This window comes from Andrographis paniculata, unplaced genomic scaffold (assembly GCF_009805555.1).
Source record: "Andrographis paniculata isolate CXL003 unplaced genomic scaffold, ASM980555v1 Contig45END, whole genome shotgun sequence".
Taxonomy (NCBI): domain Eukaryota; kingdom Viridiplantae; phylum Streptophyta; class Magnoliopsida; order Lamiales; family Acanthaceae; genus Andrographis; species Andrographis paniculata.
In genome coordinates, this window is record NW_026137579.1 from 2393925 (window position 1) to 2412739 (window position 18815).

Sequence of the window (18815 nt, forward strand, 5' to 3'; positions counted from 1 at the left end):
TTTTTTGGAGGGCCTCAAATATGATATTTTGAAATTGTGGATATGGAGAAATTTGTAAGTTTAATTCTTGACTTAGGGTTTGTTTACATTTTAGTATTTACTTTTGACCCGAAACAAAAATGGATGGCAAATTTATAGATTTTTGACACGCAACAAATTTAAATTATAAAATTAATAATATTATACATGTATATCTCTATTCACTTACTTTCAAAATCTACCACTAGTTGACATTTTTTTTTTGTGTGTTTCGTATCATATTAAAATAAATAAATAAGTAAATTGTGGGCCCATGAGTTAAAAATAATATCCCAACCAGACGACATCATATAATTTATTTATTTTACATGGTTCTGGATACAATACATCAGGGTTTTTCTTTTTTGTTTTGTTGGGGTTTAAGGTTGATTGGAGTAAGATATTTTAAAAAATATCTCCAATCTTTCAACATCTTTTACACATCATAATTATATGTATATATGTACATACATACACACACCTATCTAACATATTATCAACACAAAAAAATTACACTTAGACATTTATAGTACCTAATTTAGTGGGAAAAAAAAAAGGGAACAAAAATTACAGCATAATCTCACAAGTAATTATAATAAAAATTTATTTTAGCAATGGAAAAGTAACAGTAATTCCTAAAATAAAAAAATAAAATATTGAAATAGGAGTGTCTGAGTTGAAGATATGAAACAGTGCAATGAGACAAATGAAGTATGTAGAATTTAAAAATGTAATCTGAGGCCAGAAAAGTTGCTGTCTCTTAGATTTTGTAAGCATTGGGATTGCCTTATCTCATGGGGTTGGGATTTTTGTGGCCTTTGATTTTGGATAGCCCTAAATTGTAGAAATAATTCATTCTGGATCACAAATTCAATTAATTACAAACCCCCTTTAATCATGGTTCCAAATTAAAACTAAACCTTGGGTGCATTATTAATTAAAAAGGGTCAATATCAGAGGCATACATACATACCAATAGTGACAAAGTTCCTGTTTCTGTTATTGAAACTACTAGTAGAATATGGGTTTTAAATAAAATATAAAAAGGATTTTAAATATATATATATATGTGTTAAATTGCCCAATTCTGAAAGACAAGCCTCCATGCTCTAAAGGAATGGTTTCATCTGCAACACCCATCACTTGCTCATATTCTTCAGATTTGTTTTTACTCTAAGCTGCAAATTATGACACTGTATGTAGGAAGAAGAATAGGATACATACATATATATGTGTATGTATAATGTTGTTTTTTTTTCTTGTCGATGTGTCCAGAGTTGTCAAAGCAATTCGGCTTTGGGAAAGCTACATCAAACAGGCGATCCGGTGTCCGGGGAAAAACACAAAAAAAATACCAGAATGAACAAGAACTACAAAACTTGTTAAGTACTGTGAATTTATTTTCTCACCCATGGGGAAACTGGGTGCTCGTTCCAACTCGATTATATGGGAAATAAATAATCACGCATGAAAGGGGGCTGGGCGTCACCAGCTTGAGAGGGGAGATGATCGCTGATCTTCATACGTCCAACAGCAGTCGGCGAGGATCTTCCACCACGTCTTTGATCCTTCGCAGGAAGAACACTGCCTCTCTCCCGTCGATCAGCCTGTGGTCGTACGTCAGAGCAATGTACATCATAGGCCTCGAGACGATGTTACCTCCAACAACCATGGGACGGTTCACTATTGAGTGCATTCCCAGGATGGCAGACTGTAATTTTATGCGATGGGATTAATTCCGGAGGAAGAATATATGTAGGATAATGGAAACGTGCAGCTAAAAGCCAGAATCGAACAAACCTGAGGAGGGTTGATGATGGGAGTGCTCAAAAGACTTCCATAGACACCGCCGTTGGAAATGGTGAACGTTCCCCCGGCCATCTCATCAATCGATATGGAGCCATCATTGGCCTTCTTAGCTAGATTGTTGATCTCCTTTTCAACCTCGGCAAAATTCATGGCCTCAGCATTGCGAAGAACTGGAACAACCAGACCCTAATCAACATCAAATGAGAGATTCTGTGAGCCTTCTTATATCCGATGCATAGTCCCAAACTCTAACAAGTTAGATGTCCTTTGACTTATAAGAAACACTAGTTCTACATAGAATCGAATTTTGAAAAATATGGCAACTCTAATATGTATGTATGGGTTGCATGGAAAATTTTGAATCCAATCAGTTTGATCAACCAACAATAGCAAAAAGTAATGAGGTGAAACTCTTGCCTTGGGGGTGCCAACAGCTATGCTAATATCTACGTAGTCCCTATAGATGATGTCGTCCCCATCAATGACTGCATTTACTATTGGCTGCTTCTGAAGTGCACTGATAGCTGCCTGAAAATTCAGGAGTGCTGAGTCCAGAGTAAAACCAATTGTGAGTAATAAAAAACCTTGAAAATAGATGGTGGCATACTTTTACAAATCCAGACATCAGTCCTAGCTTCACTCCATGTTTTTCAACAAATGTATCCTTGTAATCGGATCGTAGCTTCATCAAATTGGTCCTATTACCAGAATTAGAATGGCCAATGTCAGAATTTTACCAGATAGAATTTACATAGATGCAGTAAACACATCAACCAGTATGCAATGTTGAATAGCAGGCAGAATTACTGTATATAACTCCAACTGGCTTAATTACAAAGTTAATCAGTTTGTGTGCTAAACAGATTCCAATCATAATAACTAAGCAAAAACCAATGTCATGACTGAGGAAACCAGTAGAACCAATTTGGTGAAGTTATAGCCTATCATGGATGAAATTTTTTCTTGCTCTTTTTCAGTTTTTGAAATGAGAAATATCATGATTTTAAAGCTTCATCCAGTCATTACTTGATCATTAGAAATAAGGTGAAATTTTGAATATCTAGCACAGATACTCATTACCCAGGTTTAGGGGAAAAGAAAATAAAAGACAGGCAACATAGATGCGAACTTACATATCAACTTCATTAAATGTTGTCAACAATGCAAAGGTGTTCTGAGAATCCTTCAGTCTAGTTGCAACTCTCTTCCTTAGTCTTGTCATTGGAACCTATCACAGCAAAGCAGGTTCTTATGTATGACATACAAAAATAATAACAAAATTGTAATTGTGATATATCAAACTTTGAACTTACTCGTCTTTCTCTATCTTTGGGGGGTAGTTGGGGTTCTGCAGCTGATGGTTTCGGAGGAGGAGGAGGAGGACTTCCCTTGGGCTTCTCAACAATTGGGGCTTTTTCAACTTTAGGTGCAGGCTTCTCCTTTTTCTCTTCAGCAGGAGGCGAAGAAGTTTTTGTAGATGTTTTAGCATCAGAGGGTGCAACATGGGTAGCACCTTCACCAGATCTTGATATAATAGCAACCTTGGTGCCAGGTTCCACAGTATCTCCTTCCTTAGCTATGAACTATTGCACAACAAAGATGAAAATTAAAATTAAAAATCAGAACATAAACAACAGCACAAGAAGCTATTAAAGAACATGAATAGAGAAACCAGTTCAGTCTGATTCTAAAACATTGTACCTCCTTGATCACACCTGCCTCAGGGCTGTTGACATCAATAGTCACCTGGTAAACAGCAACCAAAATGCCAGTTGTTAGTCAGGTAACCAGAAAAACGAGTTTAGATATCAAATAATACTTTCAGTAGCAATCCTGTGGGCAAATTATGTAATGTTTCACACCACATACTAAGACATCAGGCCTATTCATTGTTTACAAGTGAGAAAGAGAAGATTCACTCTGAAATTTCAGGAGCACCTCTCAGAATTGAAATCATAGTACATGGAGAAGTTAATGCATACACTCCAAAAGTATCCAAAATTTCCATACCTTATCTGTTTCAATTTGGGCTATTGGCTCATCAACTTCTACTCTGTCGCCAGGTTCTACTCAGACCAACGAGCATTACAAACAAAAGCAAGAGGTTAATCAACAATCGTGATTGCTTGAATGGATGATGACCAGGTCTTTTAGGGACGTACTTTTCAAGAATGTTGCCAAGGTGCCATCAGTTATAGATTCACCCATAAAAGGGACAACAGCTTCAAAAACATCACCATCTGTTTGTGCATCAATGGAGGAGGGCAAGTTATAAGCAGAATACACTTATACAACCACAAAATGCTTAAGCAGATATTCTGTCTCCAAGCATGCCTTTCATAGTAAAAATTCATCCTAATTTTGGCCATCATATGTTAACCTACACTGTAATAAATGTCCTTAACAACTACAGTCAAACATGCATTGACGAACACAAGATAAATGCTTCTAGTATTGTTACCATATCAGCAAAATATCATGTCAATCACATATGCAAAATTTTCTAGTTCACGCATTCAACTTTTATGTGACTTTCCTGTAAAAAAATTAGCTGTTTACTTCATGAAGGGTATTTTTTTTAATGTATTTCCCTGCATTTTTTTTGGTTAATAATAGATTTGAGTTGTACACAATAAATGAAACAGAATTTAATACAGGTTCTATGTTTCTTATATTCCTGGAACAATTATAAGAACACAGTTTAAACAAAATCAGGTAGTAAATTGAAGTGGTACCGTTAGAACTGAATGATCTGCTCCAAATCTGCACACTGGCATCATGCTGAAGACACCCCACCAGTTCCCTACAAATAGCCCAAAATTCTAAATTGAATCTTATAAATTGATGTGGAATACTAATAGAAATATGTCAGACATCGAATACTTAACATCAACTAATCACTGTGATAAGGCATATCTATAAATTTAGGTAACAAAGCCTTCACACGATAATAAGACCAATGGAAGAAAGAGTATTTTCTTATAGCCTGACCTTGCTAGTTATTTTTTAAAAAAAAAAAGGAAAAAAAAATAAAAAAGAAACAAAGCATAAGTTCTAACTAAAACAAATCAATTAAATTAATATGTACAGCCTCAACTATTTTTGTTGAATATTTTGTATTGGTTATATATAGTTAGAATTTGTGAAACCAATTTTCATCTTAATATGGACTCTTCTATAAGAACCACAGATGGTGATGGAGCTCACCTCTTTGGCAGCAGAGTCATCATGCGTCCTGTGACATAACAAAGAACTAATCAACCACAAAACACATTTAAAGTGGTTTTATGTTATACAAAGGAGAAAACAAGATACCCTACCAGCCAATGGAACGTGACATATCATTCGAACATTGTAAAATTGTCTGGTGTAATGTGTGATCTGTTAATAATAGCAGATATAAGGGAAAATGACATTGATGAATAATATAAATCAACCATAAAAAAAGTGCATTCTCAGGACAACAAACAGATATACATCCTTACATCTTAACCGCACTCATCTACTAGAACAATCATCTTATAGATCAGCTGTAAAAACAGGACAACTTGGGACAAATTTTTATACGTTTTAATGCTTTCTGAGGATTACAGAGTACCTAGGACATATTACAAAGATCCATTGTAATCATCATCTGAGCTTTGTCCCATTGTGTGCGCCAGCTATCTTTCAAAAATATGAAATAATCACTTAATTCACCCGCCAGAATTTCAAATTAACTAATTATACCATATACAAAAACACAAAACTATGTAGTATATCTTTGTGTCTGCATGGAAATGCTCTCCGATTGTGTACGCAGAAAACAAGAACAGCAATAACTACCTCTTCAGAGACTGCAGAACTCGCTCGCAACGCAGAAACTGCAGGTTTGAGCTTATCCACTCTCCCATACACCTAAAAAAGAAACAAATGAATCCCTTATTGCACATAAGAGCTTTTCAAAACAAATGCAATAAACGACCAATATCTACATAAGAAATGTAAATATGCAAAAGTGGCTTCACGAAAAATCACCGAAAACATAAAAATGAAGAAATTACCCAAGCAGATGAAGCGCACGAAGCAGCCTTCCGCCTGAAAACGCCCAACATCACGTCGTTGATCTACTACAGCTGCAAAACAAACACGTTATTCGTTTCGAAGACGATTACAATACAACCAAAAAGAAATGGCAACAAAAAACGGACAAATTTCCGAAATAAACAAAACAATTCAAACAAACGAACCGCAGGCCACTAATTACAGATCTGGAGAAAATAAAACCGCAAAATATATATACATAAAATTAAAAACAATGGCGAAATCGAACAGCTAATCCGACCTAGGGTTTGATTGCAGCGAGAAGAAAAGTCCGAATGCGCCAAAAAGGCGAAATACAATTCCAAGCAACCAGGCGGATCGGTGCCCTTCCAGAAAACTATTGAATATTGACTTTTAATGATCGAAGGAGAGGAGAGGAGATGATGAGCTCCACTTCTAATGTCAGGTCACAGGAAGAATAAATGCTTTGGGCTCGGGTCACGTCACACATTAAGGGCCGCCAAGTGTTAATCAACGCTTAATTGGGCTCAAATGGGCAGGCCCATTTTATAAATTATGGGCTTATATTTGGGCCTTTACTGGGACTTGGGCTATATCTAAGGCCGCGTTCGTATGGTAAGCGTAGTTAGTTATATTTTATTCTTCTCTCCTTAATTTTTTGTTTATTATTATTATAATTTTATTTATTTTTAATTGGAGTTAAAACCCTTTTCGCCCTTACATTTGCTGTTCGGTGTGTCCAAACCCTCGCGCTTCGAATCTCGGGAAAAGGCGGAAAATCGTCGCGCGAAATGGCCTCCACGCAGTTACCGGCAGCCAACGGAGACGAGCAACCACTTGGGGCTGAGACGGAAGCTAAAGGCGAGGAGGCGGGGGCGGAGGAGAAGGTGGAAGCGGAGGAGGGGGCGGGGGCTCCCGGTGCTGCCGATACAACGAAGGCTGATGTGAAGGAAGGATTGGTGGAAGATAAGCCCAAGTGGCCGGGTTGGCCGGGATACACTGTGTTTCGGGTAATTGTGCCGGTGCTGAAAGTGGGTGGCATTATTGGGCGGAAGGGAGATCTCATTAAGAAGCTTGTTGAGGAGACACGAGCTAGGGTTCGAGTGCTCGATGGCCCAGTCACCTCTCTCGATCGAATTGTAATTTGCCCTCTCTTTTCATCTATCTACTTACACATGAGCATGTTGGGGTTGTCTAATTCTCTTTCGTTTCGGATTTGAGTTATAATTAAACTTAGGAGCTTCGTTATGATTTTCCCAGGCTTCAACTTTAAGTCCTTCAGTTTTCAGTTCTAGATTGCGGCAAAGTAAATTTCTTTTAGGGTTTTTACATTTTCTAAGTAAAATCGAAGTTATTTTCCGACCTCGGGCTAGCTCATCGTGTTTAGTCTAAATTGTTTAATCTATACTCTATTTTATCAATCTCTTTTCTTAGTATTTAGCTGTTACGTTTGCCTTATTAGTTCTGGACAATTTTTTTTTTCCTTTGACAGCAAGAATAATATTTCATGTTAAATAATTATGTTTTTGATTCCATCATATAGATTTTAATAGGTAATTTAGATTTCAGCATTGATTCTCCAAAAACACTTGGTTCATGATAATGCAGTTGCAGATTGTAACGATATTGACATTAACTTATCTCATGAAGTGTTTTATAATATTTGTAATTGGCACTTCTGTTGTTCTTTTCTCAGCCTGGAGGGAAAGAACTTACATTTATGATGAAAATTTTTCTAAATCCTGTTATCTCTTTTGTTTACAACGATCTCTTGGAATTTACCCTGCTTGAGCAGTAATTATAAATGATAGGGTCAAAATTAATTCCTGCCTCTCGGGTTTAGTCTAAAACTTGTTATTGAAGCAGTCTTATGATGTGATTATTTACTTACAACGTGGAAGGAGAAAAAGTGTGATTATGACAAATCTCAGTATTTTTAATGTTGGCTGAGTTCTCTTGTTCTGGTCTGCTTAAATATCAGTAGTAATTTCCAAGTGTTCTCTAGTGTTTTTCTTTTGTATTTGCTCCATTTCAATCATTGCAACTGGTGGTTGGTTGGTCCTCTCTTTTCTTGCCTCCAGTACCATGTCAGGTTACAACTGGACTGTTGATATGAATTTTTTTCAACCACAATACCAATTCTTTTGTTTCCTCTGTTTTTGCAATTTTTAACACCTGCTAGGTGAGACTACATGTCCGTGTATTTCTTTCATATGCATTCTCTCAAATAGAGAGGTGCATGCAAATAGAGTAACTTGTCAATCAATATTTCCAGTGTTACATGCTATATGGGGAAGGGTTGTTACATGATGCCAGATTAAGTTTCTGAGATGCCGTAGTTTATAATTAACACATTTTGAGTTCATCACCTCATGATGCTAATACTGAAGTGCTTTCGAATGTATTTCAACAAATGTGTACTTATGATTTGTCTGATTATTTTATCAACTTTGATAGGCTTCCTATCAGGTGAATGCTAATAGCTAGATGAATAGAAATTAAATAATTGTGAAGCTAACATATCAAATGCTGTTGAATTCAATGTCTTATGTTACACTGTTCTATAGGTGCAAGAATGCTACAACCTTCACTCAATCAATTATGATTGGCTATATCTTCTATGAGATAGAAGCCATTTTTCCTATCATGCTACATGATAAGGGATATGTCCTCTATGTCTGTATAGGATGAATTTCTTATTCTGAGCCAATTGAAGTTGACTAATTACTTTTTCCTGAATTAGGCACATTCCTATGGGCCTGGAAGATGATACTGATTAAAAAATGGCTGTGCTTCAGTTTTTGTCCATTGATTAAACACCCAAGGGTCTGCTATTGTCTAGCTTTTTTACTAAAAAGATGATTCTGTTCTAGTTACCATTGCTTGCAATTTTCTTCTACTGCCTTGTTTTGGGATATATTTTGCACTTTACTGAACTGTCAAACTGCCTATATGTCAGGTTTTGATATATGGGAAAGAAGATCCAGAAGCAGCCTTGCCACCGGCAGTAGATGCTGCAATAAGAATCTTCAAGCGTGTTAATGCACTACCTGAGAATGATGGTGATGCCTCATCTATTGCTACTTCTGGAACTGCATTCTGTTCTATTCGTTTCTTGGTGGCATCAACACAGGCCATAAGCTTAATAGGGAAACAAGGCTCCTTGATTAAATCTATTCAGGAAAACACCAATGCTTCTGTCCGGGTGCTTCCAAATGGTATAATAGCAACTCACTCATAATCTTGTTTACATTGTGGAGAACTTGAAATGTGATGTTGCTTGCCCGAATAAGCAGTTACTCTTCTGTTGCTATTTTCTCCTGCAGAATTTGAAATTTTCATGTTATATTTTCTTAATAACACATCTTGTTCAGTGGAAGCTTGAAGTTATATAGACTTATATAAAGCCCAAGTAACTGTTATGTGGGAAAATTAAATCATATCGTTTGTAGATTTTCTTTTTTTAGAACTTTTTTTTATTTATTATATTTTTTTCACACTGTTGTGTCCCATGGAGATCAAATCCCAACCCTTATGATGAAAGAGGCATTACATTTATGAGGTTTTTGTTTTTTTTAATCAGATGAATTGTCAGCGTATGCTACCCCTGATGAAAGAATTGTTGAGTTACAAGGAGAAGGTCTTAAGGTCATTAAGGCTCTGGAAGCTGTATTGGGACACCTGAGAAAATTTTTGGTAGATCAGACTGTACTTCCCCTATTTGAGAAGAGCGTAAGTGTGTTCTTAAATAATTTAATGTTCTTCAAAGTCGTGAACCTAGTGTGATATATGAGTTTTTCTTCTTTAACAGTACAGTAATGCACCACCCACTGAAGAACGACCAGCAGACCCCTGGTCTGATAAGACATTGATGCATGCTGCTCCAAAGTCCTCGCTAGGCACTGATTACCCTGTTCCAGTGAAAAGGAATCCTCTCTTTCATGACCACGAAAGGGAGATTGAATCACATATCCCATCTTCTAGACTTTCTTTGTATGCACCAGATCATGGACTTGGTTCTCGAACCTCAGGAATAGGACGCACTGGTGGCCCGGTTGTAACTCAGGTTTGTATACATGTTGAACTGCAATTCTTTATTTGATTTCGTGAAGGTAACACACTCTCTTCCCATTAACATGTTAACATTTGTTGCCTCTGTGCAGATTGCCCAGACCATGCAAATACCTCTGGCTTATGCAGAGGACATTATCGGTGTTCAAGGAGCAAACATTGAATACATCCGACGCACCAGTGGTGCCATTCTTACTGTGCAAGAAAGTAGAGGCCTCCCTGAGGAAATAACTGTGGAAATCAAAGGCACCTCCTCACAAGTTCAGGCTGCTCAGCAGCTTATTCAGGTAAGCAAGGTGTCTACCTGTTTTACCACCTGTCTTGCCGTAGTCCTATATAAAACACGTTGAGGAATCGTTACTTGGGTGTATGTTGTGCAGGAATTCACTAGCGGCCACAGAGAACCGCCTACCGACAGATACGGGAAGCTGGATTCCAGTTCGAGGCCCTCATACTCGCAGTTAGGCATGAGCTCTTTTCCATCATCGTCATTTTCAGGACAACCTTACGGTGGCTACGGCTCAGGATATAGTAGCTTTAGGATGTAATTTGTTCTATAGGATGAAGAAACCTGGGGCAATGTTTTTCTCTGTGTTCTGTGCCAGATTCTAATCTGTAAAGTGACCTGACCCCGATGAAGCACGGTCGTTGATCATCACCCTATGTGTGTTGCTTTTGTTTTATTGTTTTTAGCAGCTCTGCTCTAATGCAATAGTTTTCCTGTTTTATTGTTTTAGTCTCTGTGTGTACTATATTGGAAATTATTTCAATAATCCTCACAAAGAACTCAATTCTTGTTTAAGGTTTCCACGATCTTCTTTTTGAGTCGTTGCTAAATTTCATACTTGGTAGATATCTAGATTAAGAACATCTAATGTGTGTGTACATATAATATATATAAATAATCTGATATATATATATATATATATGTATACTCTTGAAGTATGGCGAAAATACTCGTCGCGTGCCTGGTGTAATTGTATTGATCTCCTCGGGGTATGCTGCCATTCTCGCCGGAATCTCTCTCGTAGCCGCCGGTGACGTAAGTTTATGTAATGTCTTTCTGCACTGTAACTGCTTTTGTAATCTATTTGCAAAATTGGATCTGTGTGACGTGTTTTTTGTCAGTTGTCTGTTAATTCCAATTATTTGCAATGTGCATTTCTTTGGCCCCTCTGCCAATGTTCGCGTTTTGTTTTAGGGTTTGTGTTAAGAACATTCGTCGTTGCTTCTGGTGATAAACTCTTTTTTTTTTAAACTGTTTCAAAATTCTTAGTCGATGCGAATTAAACTACCAGTGTAGAACATTCGTGCGGTTAGATGGATTACCAGTGTAATGTATACAGACAGAATGAAAGTTTTACTGGTCCCTGTTTTGCGAGTTCCATCGCTGTCTTACATTTTGAGCGGAGATGTACAACGTTGATGAAGATATTACACGTCTTTTGTTTCTTTCCTAGATTTTACATTTGATTTTTACTACTAATTGTATCAATGCGTTATCTTTAATGTCAAGAATCGAATGTCCAGGAAGGTATAGCCAAGAAAAGTGAGCAAAAATTTAGTGATGAGTGGAGATCTTTAGTGTTGTTTTTTTTGCCATAATTCTTGTAACATTGAAACTTTTGTTAGAAAATAGGATTGACGCAGTGCAGAGAAGATTTAGTGTAAGTTATAACACTAACGCACAATTTAGATAATCATTGCCTTTAAATCACAATTGTATTAGAAAAATGAGGGCAATACAAACACCAGGAACAAAATATTTGACGAGGACAATTGAGGTCGCGCACAAACCCACTCCATTGTCTTTAGGTAGACATAATTTAACTTTCATTCTTAGAACATGATTTGCCCGTGAAGGTTTACCAACTCCACTGTATCTCTTGCTGTCTTTCTAGTACAATTAAAGTAGAGTGAAGTAAACCCACTAAGGCCTGAAATCATACAAAGGATCTGAGTAGTGCATTAGTTAAGATTATTAAAAGAAGGTTGATGTATCAGCTATTTAATTTAATAGTAGTGAAAGCAGCAGTTGCCATTTATTTATTTATTATGCCAACAAGGACTGTGTTTTGGCGTTTAGGGGAACTCAAAAGTAGAAATTTTGGGGATCATCTAATGCCTATCATATTGATGAGATTATAACTGAGGCACTGTTAAATTGCTCTTATCACTGCTTTTCTGGAAAATGTCAGATGAACTTGATTGTTAAATTACTTTCTGCAACTTCTGTTGGATTCATATTTTCTGCTACATGCAAATTGATGTTTCCAAGAATTGATAATGCAAAGACTTGAAAAGGTTTTGGATGAATATTATATATAAGTGGATGACTTTGTTTTAGTGCTTCGTCCTCAATGTGTTAACTAGTTTAGCTTTAGCAGTTTCGTTTTTCCTCTTTTTTTCTCAGCAGTTTCTTGGAATTGGCTTAATACATATCAGTGTGAATTTAGTGTGACTTTTTTGCATCTTCTTTTGAATTGTTATGGTTCAAGTTGTCGCCACAAAGGGTGCTATGGCAGAATTGTGCCATGCTCGAATAGTTATTTGAATGTCTGAAAATTCTATTATATTTCATAAAAAGCACATGCTTTGAACACCTTGGGAAAATCAACTGCTTCCTTGAAATTTCATATTTTGCTTGAGATATTTTCCATGGCTGCATTTGTCTTTTATCATATGCATGTCTACCTCTACAGTTTCTTTGACAATGAAAAGCATGTCTACCTCTGATTTTGATTAATTATTTATCTCTCTGATTTCCATTATGTGGGAGTGGAACAAATTTTGGTAGATGCATCTAAATTTTGATTTGGTGCTTAGTCACATTGAAGAAGATAGAGGTTACTGTTTAAATGGTGGCTGTATTATGGTTTGAAAACTTGTATCTTTCCTAATTAGTTGAATAATAAGTAAGAATTAGTGAGGGAAAGCAACCCATAAGCATTAAAAAATACTGTATTGTCTGGAATCAGAACAACAACCTGATCATTAATTAGTGTATTTAAAGAATCCTAGAAATATAATAATAGAAGCCATCAAGTGCTCAAAGGGTTAAGATCTAGAACAAGTAGAAGAAACCATTTATTTTATTTGGGAAACTTTTTTGACTAAACAAACAAGACTAAATGATTGATGATTATACAGACAAGGCAGGGGAAAAAACAAAGACAAAATCAGATCTCTATTAAGTAGAATCTTTTTCCTCTTGTAGTGAAGATTATGCACTCATTGGGCTGTCTGGATCATTCAGAGCTGCAATGGCAGATTCTATCTTTAATCTCAATACTTCCTTTTCTTCTTCATCAGCCTGAAAGTGTATTGCAAGAATGTTAAACTATTGAATGAGCAGAGTAGCAAATCCAATAATTGTAGCTGACAGATCCCATTAAAATCTTTAGATCAATTATCTTGACAAGAAGCAATATATTAATTAATTAATTAATTAGTCATGAATACAATTATTATAAGAGCTATCTTGAGTGGACCACAGAAATCTATTTATGGGATTTTAAAAACATCAGTCAAGATGAAGTTTTTTCTTAAAATAATAACGATAATATTAATAATAATAGAGCTATCATCCGTGTATGTATAGAAATAAGAAGTCTCAATGATTCCTTTTTTTTTTTTTTTAAGAAGTTGACATGACGACTATTGAAAATATTTCATCTATCATTTTAGAAATAGTAATAATGTATGCAAGACAAATAGATATTGTTTTTGCCTTTTATTTTAAGTAATATCAGCGTATGATTATTGGACAACGTTTCAAGTTATTCTCTGTGCTGATTAAAGAAAAAGTGAAAGGTGAAAGGAACCAATCATATATGTGTATACATGCCCGATGGCAGGCTATATATGGATCATCCCACAAGTGGGAGGAAAATAGGAAAAATAATAATAATAATAATAATAATAATAATTCAAATCTGAACACAAATAAAATACTAGTAATAATGTAATGTTTGTTAGCCCCTTGTACATTAATGCAATTGGCACAGGTGAAATGAAATAAAAATGCAAACCACATGCATATTAAATACCTGTAATAAATTATATGGCTGGTAGTCTAACGTTACTACTGTTTAATGTCCTCAGTTGTCGGCTAACGTTACCACTGTTTAATTTCCATTTTTTTTAATAATAATTCTGTCATCTATCGGCCTTATATTTTATGTATTTTACTGCTTCAACTTCTTGCCCTTTTTACAACAATGATTGTTTGTTCGGTTATGGTAAAAGTTTTTGCTTGTCTCAAGAACAGCAGAGTATGTGTGCCTGTGTGTGTGTGTATGGATGGATGTTAAATGAATGAATTACCTCGAGGAAGACAGTCTTGAGAAGCCTCCCAGAAACAGCAGTGATGTTAGCTGTAATAATCTTGAGGTTGAGAGCCTCGAAGATCTCACAGAGCTTCACCATTGTGTCTGTTCTCTTGCTGCAGGTCAAGCTCACCACCAATGTCTTCTCCCCCATATTCGAAACTCTCAGCTGCAGAAACAATTGAATCCAATCCAATATTCAAATCATATACATGTGACTGTTTGTTTGTTGGTTGTCTGAAAAGAGAAGTAATTGAGAAAGAAACCTCGAGAACTTCAATGGGGGAAAATGGCATCATCCCTGATCTGGAGGCAGCAGCAACAGCAGAAGAAGGATGATAGGAGTTGTAATCCATTCTTGTCCTTTTAGGCTTGGAGGTAAACACAGTGGCTGCCTCCTGCTCGAAGTCGAAGACCCCCCCACCCCCACCCCCACCCCCACCCCCAGTAGTGTTGGAGTTGGAAAGTCCTCGGGCATTAAGCAACTCCAGCTCGGATATCTCTGCCTGGACTCTCCTCTCCTCCTCGTGCAGCGTCTGGATGTACTCTATTGCATCCTTAATTATGGAGGCCTTGTCCATCTGAGGAATTTTAGCGGATGAACGAATGAATGAGGAATCAGGTTAATTGTAAGAGGAGGAGATGAGATGAGATATCGATGGATACCTTGGTGATGTTGGGGACGACAGCTCTGAGGGCATAGAGCCTGTCGTTGAGCTTCTTCCTCCTGTTCCTTTCGGAGACGATGTTTTTGGATGCCGGAGATTGCGTGCCGTCGGGGGAGCTGGAGTCGTAGTAGCCGGAGATGGCGTCTTCGAAGTAGCTGCAGTCGAGCTCCTCTGTCTGGAGGAACATGTTTGTTTCCCAGTAGTTTTGGTATTCATCACTGATGTTGTTGTCCATTTCTGTTACTGTATGTGGCTGTCTCTACTGTACGTGAAGAGAAAAGATTATCGAAGGTAAGGGGAAAGTGCGCCCATTTGAGCGTTGGGCTTTTATTTATACTAAGTGGACAGAGGGAGACGACAGACATGATTGGACAGGACAGGTTTGTTCGTTTCACACGTGGCGGATTCCCATTGGGCCTTCATTCTCCCCTCCTGACCGTCAAATCCCCACTCCACAATTCCGCGTCCACCCTCCCTCGCATCGTATTCTTCACGCCCAATGCCTTTGCCTATATATATATATATATATATATATATATGCATAATGTGTATATATACATATTATGTGTGTAAGGATAAAGAAATATAATTTATTTTTTTTAAAATAAAGGATCCCATGAAATATATGTCTATGCTTTCCCCAGACTTTCCGACAACTATTTAATAATAATAATAATAATAATGTACTAGCATTATTGTTACAAGAAAATGCAAGGTCAGTAGTTTTGTGTGAAAGTAGGACACTACAAAAGATTATCAAATTTGTAACCAAGTTTTTGGGTTTTTAAATTTATTTTGTTCGATTTTTAATTATATTAGAAAAAAAAAAATTAGATATGAAATTACGTTAACTAAGTTAACTTTAAAACGAAATTTCATTACAAATATACTATTTTTTTTAAAAAAAAAATTTTTGCGGAACAAATGTGTGGGAAGTGATTTCCGTTTTAATTTCTTTAGTAAGTAATATACTAATTTGTAGTATTATTACAAAAATGTAACGTCACATTGATTGATGTTTTTTTTTTTTTTTTATTTGTACGATATTGATTGATGTGTTTGTGTTTGCGTTTGCGGGCTGAGGTTTTCACACACGACGAATTTACGAGTTACAGGTTTTTCTGTATGCTGTTTTTTATATTATATTGTTTAAATTAAATATTGAAATTAAAACTTTCTGAATGTCTATAAATCAAGGGTTTGGGCCTGCGTGTTGACTCAACACGACATCGTTTCAAGACTTCAAGTGTTTCCCCGCGTGAATCTTTTATGTTTGAATTAAGTTTAGAAATATATATATACTTTTTTATTTAAATAATACTCTCTTTTTTTTATTATTATTTAAACACGTTCTTGAAAATACGAGATTTTCAAAGTGTCGGAAACTAATGAACACGCCCGTGGGTCTGCGAAACTTGCATATGCATATGCCATAAATGGGGACAGGCAGGACTCGAACTCGAGACCTAGCCTAGGCTCTGATACCATGTCGGAAACTAATGACCGTCTCACCTAAAAGCTCGAACTTGTTAGGGAGACTAAGCCATTAGTTAGATATCCCGCAAACGGGAGTCCTCAACACAAAGGTATGTATTTAATCGGAAGAAAATTTGGTAAAGTATTTAATTTTTGAAGTGTGACGTCATCACGTAATATATTTAGTCATACGAATTGTATAGATGATGACACTGACACGCTCAAGCATGTGCATTTAACATTTTAGTGGCTGAATGTATGCGGAATTAATTATGTATTCAGAATTTCAAAAGTGGCAATGATTAAAGTGCAATTTGAGGATGAATTTAACTACAAAAACAAAACAAAATGTGTTATTTATGTAATCCATTTAAGTAGTGACATAATGGACTAAACAAAATGTGTTATTTATGTAATCCATTTAAGTAGTGACATAATGGACTATGTTTTTTTAGTTATTTATTTATTATTATTATTACAAATTTTTTATAAAAATATACGGCCTCCGTCCCAAACAAGGTGCAATATTTACTTTTGACACGGGTTTTTAGGTGGGTAGTATTAAGTAGGATAATTTAGAAATTGGATGATGTGATGGAGAGAGAAATATATATTTTATTTTTTTATTTGGATGATGTGAGGGGATAAAGTGTGGGGTAGAGATTAAGTATAATTAATTATTTCTTATTTTGGAAATGTTGCATGGTGTTTGTGACATACCAAAAAGAAAATGTTGCAGGGTGTTTGGGACGGAAGGAGTAGTATTTTTTTTATATAAAATATAATATCTAAATTGTTTTCTAAATAAAAAAAATCAAAATTAAAATTTCAAATCAAATTGTAAAACACCTTTGTTGCCATGCCAACTCAAAGCAATTAAACCCTATTTGTCTACTACTTTAATATCCATGATTCACTATTTTTAGTAAAAATGTGGTTGTGTTTTTTTGTGAGGGGTTTTGGTCATGACTTATGAGTTTAAGTTTTAATAATAAATTTTTGAATTAAAATAATTGTTTAATGTTATATATATATATATTAACATTGTATAAATTAAATTCTAAAATAATATAATAAATAAAAATTAAATATTTGATTTATACTTTTTTTGAAGTGACGTTTTTTAAATATTAAAACTCAACTCAAAACTACACAAACAAACAGACACGAAGTATTTGATCATCAGTGTTTTTTGTGATGATGCAAGAAAGATGACGTCATGTAACAATAAATTCCACTAAATTTGGTGATTGAATTATACCTTTACTGCAATAAAGCGTGGAGCTTTAAAATAAAATTTATTTTAAATAAAATCACGATAAGATGGCCACTTCAATTCATTCATAATATCTTCAATGTCCCGGTTAATTAGTTTAACTAACTGTAATGGAATTGAGACTATTGTGTATTGTCTAATGTTCTATTCCCTCCGTCTCATATCCATATGTCTGCTTGTTGCATAGAGTTTTAAAAATATTAATATTATATTGAGATAAAGTAAAAATAAAGGTAAAAAACATTAAATTAATCCAATCAGTACTGTATGATATAAAGGTAATGACATTCGTATAATATATTATAAATTAAAAGGATATCTGTAATATTAAATAGATAGTACAATTACTTAAAAAAAAAATAAATACTTTGTTATGAGACGGACCAAACTGAAAAAATAAATAAATTGTTAAGGGACGGAGGGAGTACTTCTAGGTCTGTTCTATTTGATTTTTTAAATTGTTTTATTATGTAGTATATATATATATATATATACTTTATAATAATACAATACTTTCCTTTTATATGTTCCACCGATGATCCAATATAAAAACACAAAATTAAATACAAACTAAGTACATCTTAAATTTTTCTAATTTTATTCATTTTATTTGGTCATTGAAATTTGTAATAATTAATGGTAATAAGCAATTAACTAATTAAGCATACACTACAAAAAAATAATATATTTGTAACGGAATTCCGTCCGTTCACGTAGCCAACGTAATTCCATTCCTAATTCCATCTCTAATGTCATTAGTAACGGAAAAAATAGATTTAGAGACAAAAAAAAGTTTTGTTACAAAAATGATTTTTTTGGAAGTGATATAACATATAAGTAAAAAATAATACGGCATTCATCCTGCAAATTTTTAAATTTTTTAAATTTTTTCGCTAGTTTTAAGTCTTATATAATGATGATAAATTTTTACTTTTTATTTGTTATGTTTTTATATAAAATAAAATAAAATTTAAGGTGTATGTAAATTTTGGGATGTGTTTAGTTGATGATTTTTTTTTTTTTTTTTTATAATAGTTTTGATATACTATTATGTGATAGTAAGTAAATATTGTATTTTAATAACAAATTAAAATAATACTAGATACTTATATTAAAAAATATTTT

General features: G+C 34.9%; 3 protein-coding genes across 3 annotated transcripts; 1 reads left to right on the top strand and 2 right to left on the bottom strand.

The window, feature by feature from the left end:
• Positions 1-1255: 1255 nt before the first annotated feature.
• LOC127251868 (dihydrolipoyllysine-residue succinyltransferase component of 2-oxoglutarate dehydrogenase complex 2, mitochondrial-like) lies at positions 1256-6310 on the bottom strand. Its single transcript, XM_051275778.1, has 15 exons — positions 6152-6310; positions 5871-5942; positions 5653-5724; positions 5148-5208; positions 5035-5062; positions 4563-4630; positions 3990-4067; positions 3838-3893; positions 3529-3573; positions 3141-3410; positions 2961-3055; positions 2435-2525; positions 2245-2355; positions 1819-2013; positions 1256-1729 (listed from the first exon to the last, which is right to left on the bottom strand). The coding sequence occupies exons 2-15, from the start codon at positions 5919-5921 to the stop codon at positions 1538-1540; spliced, it is 1413 nt and encodes a 470-aa protein (XP_051131735.1). The 5' UTR covers positions 5922-5942; positions 6152-6310; the 3' UTR covers positions 1256-1537.
• A 275-nt stretch (positions 6311-6585) lies between these two features.
• LOC127252044 (RNA-binding KH domain-containing protein PEPPER) lies at positions 6586-10744 on the top strand. Its single transcript, XM_051276041.1, has 6 exons — positions 6586-7010; positions 8831-9089; positions 9455-9603; positions 9683-9937; positions 10035-10229; positions 10323-10744. The coding sequence occupies exons 1-6, from the start codon at positions 6663-6665 to the stop codon at positions 10488-10490; spliced, it is 1374 nt and encodes a 457-aa protein (XP_051131998.1). The 5' UTR covers positions 6586-6662; the 3' UTR covers positions 10491-10744.
• A 2272-nt stretch (positions 10745-13016) lies between these two features.
• Positions 13017-15296, bottom strand: LOC127251808 (transcription factor bHLH35-like). Its single transcript, XM_051275682.1, has 4 exons — positions 14937-15296; positions 14537-14851; positions 14269-14439; positions 13017-13255 (listed from the first exon to the last, which is right to left on the bottom strand). Exons 1-4 carry the CDS (start codon positions 15171-15173, stop codon positions 13166-13168), a joined length of 813 nt encoding a protein of 270 aa, XP_051131639.1. The 5' UTR covers positions 15174-15296; the 3' UTR covers positions 13017-13165.
• Between the last annotated feature and the right edge of the window lie 3519 nt (positions 15297-18815).

Excerpts from the sequence above, each read along its gene's own strand:
- LOC127251808 (XM_051275682.1), bottom strand. The coding sequence starts at position 15,173 with ATGGACAACAACATCAGTGATGAATACCAAAACTACTGGGAAACAAAC. Across the intron at positions 14,440-14,536 it reads CCCCCATTGAAGTTCTCGAG|CTGAGAGTTTCGAATATGGG; the intron begins GTTTCTTTCTCA and ends TTGTTTCTGCAG. Across the intron at positions 13,256-14,268 it reads TCAAGACTGTCTTCCTCGAG|GCTGATGAAGAAGAAAAGGA; the intron begins GTAATTCATTCA and ends ATACACTTTCAG.
- LOC127251868 (XM_051275778.1), bottom strand. The coding sequence starts at position 5,921 with ATGTTGGGCGTTTTCAGGCGGAAGGCTGCTTCGTGCGCTTCATCTGCT. Across the intron at positions 3,894-3,989 it reads CTTGGCAACATTCTTGAAAA|AACCTGGCGACAGAGTAGAA; the intron begins GTACGTCCCTAA and ends TGGTCTGAGTAG. Across the intron at positions 3,574-3,837 it reads CCCAAATTGAAACAGATAAG|GTGACTATTGATGTCAACAG; the intron begins GTATGGAAATTT and ends GCTGTTTACCAG.
- LOC127252044 (XM_051276041.1), top strand. The coding sequence starts at position 6,663 with ATGGCCTCCACGCAGTTACCGGCAGCCAACGGAGACGAGCAACCACTT. Across the intron at positions 9,604-9,682 it reads TTCCCCTATTTGAGAAGAGC|TACAGTAATGCACCACCCAC; the intron begins GTAAGTGTGTTC and ends CTTCTTTAACAG. Across the intron at positions 10,230-10,322 it reads CTGCTCAGCAGCTTATTCAG|GAATTCACTAGCGGCCACAG; the intron begins GTAAGCAAGGTG and ends TATGTTGTGCAG.